General features: G+C 41.8%; 4 protein-coding genes across 33 annotated transcripts in view; all 4 read left to right on the top strand.

Moving 5' to 3' along the window:
• The window catches only part of LOC146979773 (protocadherin gamma-C5-like), a 298812-nt gene that overhangs the window by 206770 nt on the left and 79754 nt on the right, over positions 1–12288 (top strand). The window lies entirely within an intron of this gene.
• On the top strand, positions 2789–5627 carry LOC146979788 (protocadherin beta-16-like). The gene has a single exon (XM_085789858.1). The coding sequence runs from the start codon at positions 3112–3114 to the stop codon at positions 5521–5523; it is 2412 nt and encodes an 803-aa protein (XP_085645984.1). The 5' UTR covers positions 2789–3111; the 3' UTR covers positions 5524–5627.
• On the top strand, positions 6168–8857 carry LOC146979787 (protocadherin beta-16-like). The gene has a single exon (XM_085788827.1). The coding sequence runs from the start codon at positions 6449–6451 to the stop codon at positions 8855–8857; it is 2409 nt and encodes an 802-aa protein (XP_085644953.1). The 5' UTR covers positions 6168–6448.
• Positions 9170–11945, top strand: LOC146979786 (protocadherin gamma-A7-like). Its single transcript, XM_085788826.1, has 2 exons — positions 9170–9873; positions 11161–11945. The coding sequence occupies exons 1-2, from the start codon at positions 9504–9506 to the stop codon at positions 11943–11945; spliced, it is 1155 nt and encodes a 384-aa protein (XP_085644952.1). The 5' UTR covers positions 9170–9503.

The following is a 12288-nucleotide window of genomic DNA, read 5'->3' as shown; positions in this document are numbered from 1 at the left end:
CGCAATAAAATCCAATATTCAAAAATAAATTTTTACTTTGATTATTACCAGTATCACCGGCTGACCCCTCTGAATCATCACTGAGAAAATTGATTTTGGGGCATTATTACTTTTTGAGTAATGTCAGATTGACTGTTTGTGACACATTTTGTTCCATAGACTTCCATTATAAATGCATTTTTTAAACCCCCCCCTTTATAAAAAAGTGAAAAAAATATTTTGTCTTAATTCTTCCATTTCTCTGCAGCAAACCTCTTGAAGTATTGTAAAAACAATGCCAATCCAAAAAAAAAAAAATGTATCACTAGTGTGTGTGTAAGCGTGTGTGTGACAAAATAACAGCATTTTTCTCCAATCATTAGAACATCAATCACCAGAATAGTGAGAATCATGAGGGAAAATCGTGTGTGTGTGTGTGTGTGTGTGTGTGTGTGTGTGTGTGTGTGTGTGTGTGTGTGTGTCTGTGTGTGTGTGTGTCTGTGTGTGTGTGTGTCTGTGTGTGTGTGTGTCTGTGTGTCTGTGTCTGTGTCTGTGTGTCTGTGTCTGTGTCTGTGTCTGTGTGTCTGTCTGTGTCTGTGTCTGTGTCTGTGTGTCTGTGTGTCTGTGTCTGTGTGTGTGTGTGTGTCTGTGTGTCTGTGTCTGTGTGTGTGTGTGTGTCTGTGTGTCTGTGTCTGTGTGTGTGTGTGTCTGTGTGTCTGTGTCTGTGTCTGTGTGTCTGTCTGTGTGTCTGTGTCTGTGTGTGTGTGTGTCTGTGTGTGTCTGTGTGTCTGTCTGTGTGTGTGTCTGTGTGTGTCTGTGTCTGTGTCTGTGTCTGTGTCTGTGTGTCTGTCTGTCTGTGTGTCTGTGTGTCTGTCTGTGTGTCTGTGTCTGTGTCTGTGTCTGTGTGTCTGTCTGTGTGTGTGTCTGTGTGTGTCTGTGTCTGTGTCTGTGTCTGTGTCTGTGTCTGTGTCTGTGTCTGTGTCTGTGTGTCTGTCTGTGTGTGTGTCTGTGTGTGTGTGTGTTTAATGCTCATCAGTGCAGCCGGATGACACATGCGCTTTTGTGATATTGGGTGTATCTGAATCCTAAGAGCTGCCGCACCTGGGTAAACAAAACTGATGCCTACTGCAGATTGTTTACATTCTCCCAACATGCAATTGGCTGCACTCAAACTTCAAAAACTTTGTTCAGGGGCATTGGGGTCATGTTGAAATTTTCTGCGAAATTGAGGTGATAGATTTGAACCTTCAGTCACTTGTTGAAATTTCCAGCGTGTGTGTGTGTGTGTGTGTGTGTGTGTGTGTGTGTGTGTGTGCATGCGTGCATATGTGTGTGTGTGTGTGTGTGTGTGTGCGTGTGTGTATGAGAGAGAGAGAGAGAGAGAGAGAGAGAAAGAAAATGAGTGCACATGTGTATGAGAGGAGATTTACAGCCCAATTATCTGATGACACATACAGTACAAATAGACACATACACACACACACACACACACACACAATCTTGATTTGACATGAACATGCAGGCAACAACCCTATCTTTCAATTTCAGAACAAATTTGCCATTTTCGTTTTGATTTTTTTTCATAGTGGCCTACAACACAAAAATTTGACAGAAAATATGAAAATTCATTTTTTTTCTTGTTTTTTTTGTGACGGCTGTGCGTTCCTCAACGGGAAACAATGTGAAATGCATGAATCAACAAAATATTGGTAAAATTATAAAATTTGAGGTTTCTCCTTCAAAATAAATGCCAGACATGATGAAAATCTTGATTTTATCTTGCCATAACCAAGGAATAAAAAATACTGTTTTTATGGATTTTTACGTGTTTACAAATAGCATGTTATTTACATAACAATTTCAGCGTCTGTGTTTGATTACACACAGACAGACTCCTGGAAAATATTTTTTCACTTCAACCATTCTGACTGTAAGAGGTTAAACCTAGCAACACATCAAAACCATTTTTTGGAGAAAAAACTGGATTGAACTGGTTTTCAGTAATCAACTAAATAAGGATGATAATTTATAATAAAGCGTCACCATAGAGGTCAGTGGGGGAGGGGCTAAAACTTGAAATTTTTTTGATTGACATAATTTTTACAAAACTTGAGGAAGTTTGCTGCAGAGAAATGTAAAATTAAAGACAAAATCATTTTTTCATTTTTTTTTAGGGTGGGGGTCAAAAAATGTGGTTTTAATGGAAGTCAATGCGTACTTTTTGTACACGAACAGTAATAACGTGACTTTTTTGATAAGTCAGTCAAAATTAAAGTGAGATGAATGAAATTCTAGAATTTCAAAGTTTATGGAAAAATACAATGTATTACAAATTTTCATTGAAATAGAACAATCACAGCCAAAGTTATCACAATAAATCACCTCAAATAGCACAAGAAGTACACGAACAGGGCATGAGGGCTAGAGGTTAGAAAACTGTAACAATTACATATTTTTATTTAACGTAAATTCCAATCAAGATTGCATTGATTTCACGAGCAGTAGCTTGTAATTCTATAGCGTTCACTTTCAGCACCACGGACAGCTACACCCCAAACCACTTTTTTCAGTTTGCAATGTTGTGTTTTTGTATTCATCTTGGTTTAATCACGTTTTTTTTTCATATCAAATATAATTTGCAAGACACTTTTGAAAAGAAAACTAATTGCAGTATTTAAATATATTGCAAAAAACACTATTATATAATATCATTAAAGTGGCATATATTTGACAGTAAAATACATTAAAACAAGGGCCGAATTTCCTCTGCTTTTGGTTTTGTTTGATATGCTGTGATACTCCGAAAAAGCTTCTAATTTATCATTCGTTGTTGTAATTTGCACTGTCAACTCAAAGGGTCGCTGTTGGCAAGCGCGTTACCATATGACTGGATGTTATTTTGTCTGTGCCCTGCCCCTACGAGTCGATACGCTGGACACAAACGGAGAAAGGCAGAATGCACAGTCCGCGCTCATAAGGAGCACTGCGAAGAATGGTTTAACTGGATACATTGTTGAGCTTTCTGTTGTTGGATTGGGATATTTTTCGTTTTGCCATCCACCTTCGCATTGACTGCAATGGGAATTATCTTCTTTTAATGTTACAGGAAGCGAAACGACAAAGGATAGAACAATGAGACGGCAAGTACTGTTGTTCCTCTCGGTCCTGTGTCTGAGCTACGTGCTAGGACAGGTCAGTTATTCCATCCCCGAAGAAATGCCCAAAGGCTCAGTAGTTGGTAACATAGCTCATGATTTAGGTTTAGATCTTAAAAGGCTGAAATCAGGTAAAGCTCGAGTCTATACTGGAGGCGGTATAGAGTACATTGGCTTGAATAAAGAAAGGGGAGTCCTCCTCATCCAAGAGCGGATAGACAGAGAGGCGTTATGTGGAGAGACGACGCCTTGTGCTTTACATTTCCAGTTAATTCTTGAAAATCCAATGGAATTGTTCCGTGTTACTGTGGAAATTACCGATATAAACGACAACACCCCTAGTTTTACGAATGCAGAGAAACGGTTTGAAATCAGTGAGTCAGTTGTTATAGGATCGAAATTCATATTAGAGAAAGCTATTGATTCCGATATTGGGATGAACGGCTTACAACAATACTCACTTACGCCAACTGACAACTTTGCATTAAAACTAGAAAACCAGGCAGATGGGAATAAAAAGGTAGAGATGATACTGCAGAAGCCTCTAGATCGTGAGAAGCAGGATTACATTTCACTGTTACTAACTGCTATAGATGGAGGAGAGCCGCAGATGTCAGGGACAATGCAGATATTTGTCAACGTACTGGATGCAAACGACAACGCACCTACATTTGCTAAACCACTTTACAGAGCAAAAATACAAGAAAATTCCCCCAAAGGCACCAGCATAGCGACTGTAAGTGCATCTGATAAAGACATTGGCTCGAATGGAGACGTAACATATATGATATCTCCCAGTAAACGTCCTTTATATGAACTGTTTAAGATCGATTCAAAAACTGGGGAAATTGTCCTAAAAGGTGAAATAGATTATGAGAAGGCAAACATTTATCAAATCGATGTTGAAGTTGTAGACAGCGGGGGGCTTTCTGATTCCACGAAGGTGATAGTTGATGTTATCGATACAAATGACAACAGTCCTCAGATAAACATTGTTTCTAAATCAGAATCCATACAGGAAGACTCGTCCCCAAACACTGTGATTGCTATGTTAAGCATTAACGATCCAGATTCAGAAAATAATGGGAAAGTAGAGTGTAATATAGACAATAACATCCCCTTCAAAATTCAAACCACGTTAAATGGATTTTATACGATAGTTACAGAGGTCGCCTTAGACAGAGAGACAGCTTCTGAGTATAATATAACAGTGACCTGCTCTGATGAGGGAGTACCCTCCCTCTCCAGCAGCGTCACTCTCACCTTACAGATCTCTGACGTCAATGACAACGCGCCTGTCTTTGAGAGGAGCTCATATGAGGCCTACATTGTAGAAAACAACACACCAGGTCTCTCTATATTCACAGTGAAAGCCAGAGACGCTGACTGGAACCAGAATGCCCGTGTTTCTTACATACTGGAGGACTCCTCTGTTAACGGAGTGCCAGTCTCCTCATATGTGTCCGTCAGTGCTGATAGTGGAGTCATCCATGCAGTGCGCTCTTTTGACTACGAGCAGATCAAAGATTTCCACTTCCGCGTCAAAGCTCAGGATGGAGGCTCTCCTCCACTCAGTAGTAACGTGACTGTGAAAATACTGATCCAGGACCAGAACGACAACCCTCCTCAGGTTCTCTACCCAGTCCAGACTGGTGGCTCTCTGGTGGCTGAAATGGTGCCTCGTTCAGCAGATGTGGGCTATCTGGTGACTAAAGTGGTGGCTGTTGATGTGGACTCTGGACAAAACGCCTGGCTCTCCTATAAACTGCAGAAAGCCACAGACAGGGCGCTGTTTGAAGTGGGCTTACAGAATGGAGAAATAAGAACTATCCGCCAAGTCACTGATAAAGATGCAGTCAAACAGAGACTGACTGTTATAGTGGAGGACAACGGACAGCCCTCTCGTTCAGCTACAGTCATTGTTAACGTGGCGGTGGCGGACAGCTTCCCTGAAGTGCTGTCGGAGTTCACTGACTTTCCCCACGACAAGGAGTACAATGACAACCTGACTTTTTACTTAGTGTTGGCTCTGGCTGTAGTTTCCTTCCTCTTCATCACGTGTTTAGTGGTGATTATATCAGTGAAAATCTACAGATGGAGACAGTCTCGCATCCTGTATCACTCCAATCTCCCTGTGATTCCATATTATCCACCACGTTACTCAGACACTTTGGGGACAGGGACTCTCCAGCACGTGTACAATTACGAGGTGTGCAGGACGACTGACTCCAGAAAGAGTGACTGTAAGTTCGGCAGAGCTGGTAGTCAGAACGTGCTGATAATGGACCCCAGCTCTACAGGGACGATGCAGCGGATACAGAATGAAAAGAGCATCCTGGATGAACCAGACTCTCCTCTAGAGGTCAGTTGTTTTGCGACTCAGTTGTAATTGGGGCGTGTTTGCGTTAGTCTGCAGTCAGCACCATGGACAGCGGCAGAGTTATCACATTGACCCTTTACCGTTTCATGTGGTGCAGTGACATGAGTGTGTTTCTAAGCATGTGTATGCGTTTGGGTCTACAGGGGATTTGCAGTTCGCTCATTATTTTTGTTAAAATAATAATGTTTCATTTTAATTGTGCTAAATAATTATAGTACAATAGCTTATATGTATCCCTTCTCTATCTATCTATCTATCTATCTATCTATCTATCTATCTATCTATCTATCTATCTATCTATCTATCTATCTATCTATCTATCTATCTATCTATCTATCTATCTATCTATCTATCTATCTATCTATCTATCTATCTATCTATCTATCTATCTATCTATCTATCTATCTATCTATCTATCTATCTATCTATCTATCTATCTATCTATCGGTGGTATACAAATCACGAAAATGTTATGCCCAAATAACAAAATGTTTATTTTCTATGGTGTCACATTAAAATTACTGGTTTTAGTTTACGAAACAGCTAAGCCCTATTATGTTTTGTTTTATAGAGAATTCGCCCCCCTTCCCCACATCCATATACACAACTATTCTCTCATACAGTTTATTTTTATCAGAGGAAAATTCTGTAGTTCATTGCTGTGTACTCTTAGGGCCGCTGTTGGCCAGCGTGTTGATGTTTCACTGCACATTTAAAGAGTAACCTCCCCCATCATGATGATATCAGAGAAAGAAAGGCAGACATTGGGTTATAACGTCAGCGTACACTTAAACGAAAAGAGAGCACTAGCCCTTGTTTTAACCGTTCGGACGATTATGGAGTGTTACGTGATTTTTATATAACACAGTCTAAAGGACCATACATTTCCGTTCATCGTGGAACATACTTCGTCATATTAGATTCAAGGAGGAAAATGTCGGACAGAACAATGGGACGGCAAGTACTGCTGTTTTTCTTGGTCCTTTATCCTCATTCAGTGCTCAGTCAAGTCAGCTACTCCATCCCTGAGGAAATGCCGAGTGGCTCCTTAGTTGGTAATATTGCTCAGGATTTGGGTTTGGATATAAAACGACTGAAATCAGGTAAAGCTCGTCTATATACGGGAGACAGTGCGGCATACATCGAGCTAAATAACGACCGAGGAGTCCTCCTTATCAAAGACAGAATTGACAGAGAAGCGATCTGTAGACAAACTACGCCTTGCGCGTTACATTTTCAGATTATTTTAGAGAACCCCATGGAGTTTTACAGTGTAACGGTCGAGATTACTGATATAAATGACAATCCTCCCACCTTTGAGAAAAACGAAGTCAGTTTTAAAATCAGCGAATCAGCTATACTTGGAGCAAAATTTGTTTTAGACAGAGCCATAGATCTTGATGTTGGCAAAAATGGTCTTCAAAAGTACGATCTTAAACCCACTAATAATTTTGTTCTTAAACGGGACAGTCACGGAGATGTAACAGAAAAGGCTGAAATGGTTTTACAGAAGCCTCTCGATAGAGAAAAGGAAGAGTTGATATCTTTAGTTTTAACCGCTTTTGATGGAGGAGACCCACAAATGTCTGGAACAATTCGGATTTTTATTACGGTGTTAGATGTCAATGATAACGCACCTGTTTTTTCACAGTCCACCTACAGAGCCTCTGTCTCTGAAAATGCCCCAGAAGGCACAGTTGTGACGAGCGTAACTGCATCAGATGCAGATTATGGAACGAATGGAAGGATAAAATATTCTATCACAAACAGCTTAGATCAAGCCCATTCATTGTTTCAGATAAACGAGGAAAACGGTGAAATTAGATTACTTGGAAATATTGATTATGAAAATGCACGGAATTATCATATTAATATACGTGCAAGTGATGATGGTGGACTTACAGATTCATGTAAAGTCATAGTTGAAGTGGTAGATATGAATGACAACAAACCGATGATTAATATAATGTCGAAATCAAACATGATATCTGAACACTCTAAACCGAAAACAGTTGTAGCAATGATGAACGTTCAAGACCCAGATTCAAATGAGAATGGTAAAGTTCACTGTGTTATCAACGATAACACCCCTTTGACTATAATGTCGACGTCAAATAATTTCTATAGTTTGGTGACAGACACCGATTTGGACAGAGAGAGAGATTCTGAGTATAATATAACCGTGACCTGCTCTGATGAGGGAGTACCCTCCCTCTCCAGCAGCGTCACTCTCACCTTACAGATCTCTGACGTCAATGACAACGCGCCTGTCTTTGAGAGGAGCTCATATGAGGCCTACATTGTAGAAAACAACACACCAGGTCTCTCTATATTCACAGTGAAAGCCAGAGACGCTGACTGGAACCAGAATGCCCGTGTTTCTTACATACTGGAGGACTCCTCTGTTAACGGAGTGCCAGTCTCCTCATATGTGTCCGTCAGTGCTGATAGTGGAGTCATCCATGCAGTGCGCTCTTTTGACTACGAGCAGATCAAAGATTTCCACTTCCGCGTCAAAGCTCAGGATGGAGGCTCTCCTCCACTCAGTAGTAACGTGACTGTGAAAATACTGATCCAGGACCAGAACGACAACCCTCCTCAGGTTCTCTACCCAGTCCAGACTGGTGGCTCTCTGGTGGCTGAAATGGTGCCTCGTTCAGCAGATGTGGGCTATCTGGTGACTAAAGTGGTGGCTGTTGATGTGGACTCTGGACAAAATGCCTGGCTCTCCTATAAACTGCAGAAAGCCACAGACAGGGCGCTGTTTGAAGTGGGCTTACAGAATGGAGAAATAAGAACTATCCGCCAGGTCACTGATAAAGATGCAGTCAAACAGAGACTGACTGTCATAGTGGAGGACAACGGACAGCCCTCTCGTTCAGCTACAGTCATTGTTAACGTGGCGGTGGCGGACAGCTTCCCTGAAGTGCTGTCGGAGTTCACTGACTTTCCCCACGACAAGGAGTACAATGACAACCTGACTTTTTACTTAGTGTTGGCTCTGGCTGTAGTTTCCTTCCTCTTCATCACGTGTTTAGTGGTGATTATATCAGTGAAAATCTACAGATGGAGACAGTCTCGCATCCTGTATCACTCCAATCTCCCTGTGATTCCATATTATCCACCACGTTACTCAGACACTTTGGGGACAGGGACTCTCCAGCACGTGTACAATTACGAGGTGTGCAGGACCACTGACTCCAGAAAGAGTGACTGTAAGTTCGGCAGAGCTGGTAGTCAGAACGTGTTGATAATGGACCCCAGCTCTACAGGGACGATGCAGCGGATACAGAATGAAAAGAGCATCCTGGATGAACCAGACTCTCCTCTAGAGGTCAGTTAAATAATGTCGGATCCTCTTACTTTTTTTCTGTCCTGCAATTTCAGAACCAGGGACAGCACCCCATTACTTCCATCTCAACATAATTTTATTTTATTTTATTTATTTATTTTTTTGAACATGTGTTTTTCTCTCATACACAACCTGATTTGCTGCTAGTTCGGGTAACAAAGAGCTACATTTGTCAATAGAAGGGATTTGTGAAAACGTTTTGGTCTCGATAATTTGGCATGTCATAGCTCCCTAACCAACAATGACACTCCTCTGGAATTAAACAGTAACATAACAGAAGTAAAGCAATATGTGCTTAAGACTAGCGGAATACGGGCATGCCACTGTTAGCCTACTAAGAATAATTGCTATTGATGAAGATGATGAGGATCTACTTGTTTGCTTTAACACCAACCATATCTCCCCACCCTTTGCTGTTTGGTGTTCTGAACAGACAGGGCCGCTATTGACCAGAGTGTGGCAGTCTTTCATAGGGCTGGGAACTGTACCTCCCCCTTAGATTGTGACATGGTAGACAATAAAACAGGCACGAGCCGCCTGCTCTCGTCTAAGCAGAAAACCACTCACGGACATGGGGAGCGGTTGTTTTTGTTGACAGTTTTCACCAGATACGAACGACATTTCTAAGGATATTCCTATGGATTACAGTTTTATCCAGATAATACAGGAAAACCACGTCAAAACAATGAGACGGCAAGTACTGTTGTTCGTGTTCGCTCTCTCTGTTTCCTCGGTGCTCGGGCAGGTCAGCTACTCTATTCCTGAGGAAATGGAGAAAGGTTCGTTGGTCTGTAATGTCGCCCAGGACTTGGGTATAGATTTTAAAAGGCTCAAATCTGGTAGAGCTCGTATTCATTCGGGAGACAGTGCAGAGTATATCGAGCTGAATAGAGATAGGGGTGTCCTCCTTATCAAAGAGAGAATAGACAGAGAAACGCTGTGTGGAGAAACGACGCCTTGTGCTTTACATTTACAGATGATTCTTGAGAATCCGATGGAGCTCTTCCGCATAACAATAGAAATCACAGACATTAACGACAACGCTCCCAGTTTTGCATCGAGTGAGAAACGTTTTGAAATTAGCGAGTCAGCAGTTATTGGATCTAAATTTGTACTGGAGAAAGCCATCGATGCAGATATTGGTGAAAATGGTCTCCAAAGCTATTCGCTTAATCCAACAAACAACTTTGTTTTAAAATTAGATAATCAAGCAGACAGAAGTAAAAAGGTAGAAATGGTTCTGCAAAAACCTCTAGATCGAGAGCATCAGGAACAGATATCACTCCTATTGACCGCTCTAGATGGTGGACAGCCGCGTATGTCTGGGACAATGAAGATAACTGTTAACGTGTTAGATGCGAATGACAATGCACCAGTTTTTACTAAGTCAGTATATAAGGCAACATTAACCGAGAATTCACCAAAGGGAACTAGTGTTATTACGGTTAGTGCGTCTGACAAAGATGGGGGTTCCAACGCAGAAATATCATATGCAATTTCAAACAGCAAACGTCGTTTATCCGATGTGTTTCAGATCAATAGAAAAACTGGAGAGGTTGTTTTAATCGGTGAAATAGATTATGAAAAAGCGAGGCTTTACGAAGTTGATATTGAGGCTACAGATAACGGAGGACTGTCTGATTCCAGTAAGATCCTAATTGATATTTTTGATGTCAATGACAACAGCCCTCATATGAAAATACTCTCTAAATCAGACAGCATTTTAGAGGACTCCCCTGACAATACTGTGATTGCTATGCTCAGTGTAAATGACCCTGACTCTGAGAGGAATGGAGAGGTGAAGTGTAAGATTAATGATGAAATTCCTCTTAAAATACTAAACACAATGAATGGATTTTATAGTTTAGTTACAGAAGTATCTTTAGATCGAGAGGCCTCGTCCCAATATAATATAACAGTGACCTGCGCTGATGAGGGAGTACCCTCCCTCTCCAGCAGCGTCACTCTCACCTTACAGATCTCTGACGTCAATGACAACGCGCCTGTCTTTGAGAGGAGCTCATATGAGGCCTACATTGTAGAAAACAACACACCAGGTCTCTCTATATTCACAGTGAAAGCCAGAGACGCTGACTGGAACCAGAATGCCCGTGTTTCTTACATACTGGAGGACTCCTCTGTTAACGGAGTGCCAGTCTCCTCATATGTGTCCGTCAGTGCTGATAGTGGAGTCATCCATGCAGTGCGCTCTTTTGACTACGAGCAGATCAAAGATTTCCACTTCCGCGTCAAAGCTCAGGATGGAGGCTCTCCTCCACTCAGTAGTAACGTGACTGTAAAAATACTGATCCAGGACCAGAACGACAACCCTCCTCAGGTTCTCTATCCAGTCCAGACTGGTGGCTCTCTGGTGGCTGAAATGGTGCCTCGTTCAGCAGATGTGGGCTATCTGGTGACTAAAGTGGTGGCTGTTGATGTGGACTCTGGACAAAATGCCTGGCTCTCCTATAAACTGCAGAAAGCCACAGACAGGGCGCTGTTTGAAGTGGGCTTACAGAATGGAGAAATAAGAACTATCCGCCAGGTCACTGATAAAGATGCAGTCAAACAGAGACTGACTGTTATAGTGGAGGACAACGGACAGCCCTCTCGTTCAGCTACAGTCATTGTTAACGTGGCGGTGGCGGACAGCTTCCCTGAAGTGCTGTCGGAGTTCACTGACTTTCCCCACGACAAGGAGTACAATGACAACCTGACTTTTTACTTAGTGTTGGCTCTGGCTGTAGTTTCCTTCCTCTTCATCACGTGTTTAGTGGTGATTATATCAGTGAAAATCTACAGATGGAGACAGTCTCGCATCCTGTATCACTCCAATCTCCCTGTGATTCCATATTATCCACCACGTTACTCAGACACTTTGGGGACAGGGACTCTCCAGCACGTGTACAATTACGAGGTGTGCAGGACGACTGACTCCAGAAAGAGTGACTGTAAGTTCGGCAGAGCTGGTAGTCAGAACGTGCTGATAATGGACCCCAGCTCTACAGGGACGATGCAGCGGATACAGAATGAAAAGAGCATCCTGGATGAACCAGACTCTCCTCTAGAGGTTAGTTAAATAATGTCGGACCCTCTGTTACTTTTTTTTGTCATGGAGAAGAGTTCCGTGACATACCTGCAATTTCAGAACCACGGACAGCTCCCCATTAGGCTACTCCCATCTCAACATAATTTTCAATTTTTTCTTGATTTTTTAAACGTGTGTTTTTCTCCCATACTAAACCTGATTTGCTTAGTTCGGGTAGCAAAGAGCTACATTTGTCAATAGAAGTGATTTGTGAAAACGTTTTGATCTCGATAATTTGGCATTTCATAGTTCCCTAACCAACAATGACACTCCTCTGGAATTAAACAGTAACATAACGTTAAGCAATATGTTCTTAAGACTAGCGGAATACGGG

The sequence above is a fragment of the Trachurus japonicus genome, chromosome 10 (genome assembly GCF_045865225.1).
Source record: "Trachurus japonicus isolate A0001 chromosome 10, Traja_1.0".
NCBI lineage: Eukaryota > Metazoa > Chordata > Actinopteri > Carangiformes > Carangidae > Trachurus > Trachurus japonicus.
The sequence above is the reverse complement of the archived record's forward strand: the minus strand, read 5'-3'. Positions and strand labels throughout refer to the sequence as shown.

Excerpts from the sequence above, each read along its gene's own strand:
- LOC146979788 (XM_085789858.1), top strand. The coding sequence starts at position 3,112 with ATGAGACGGCAAGTACTGTTGTTCCTCTCGGTCCTGTGTCTGAGCTAC.
- LOC146979787 (XM_085788827.1), top strand. The coding sequence starts at position 6,449 with ATGTCGGACAGAACAATGGGACGGCAAGTACTGCTGTTTTTCTTGGTC.
- LOC146979786 (XM_085788826.1), top strand. The coding sequence starts at position 9,504 with ATGGATTACAGTTTTATCCAGATAATACAGGAAAACCACGTCAAAACA. Across the intron at positions 9,874-11,160 it reads GAATCCGATGGAGCTCTTCC|CTGTAAAAATACTGATCCAG; the intron begins GCATAACAATAG and ends GTAGTAACGTGA.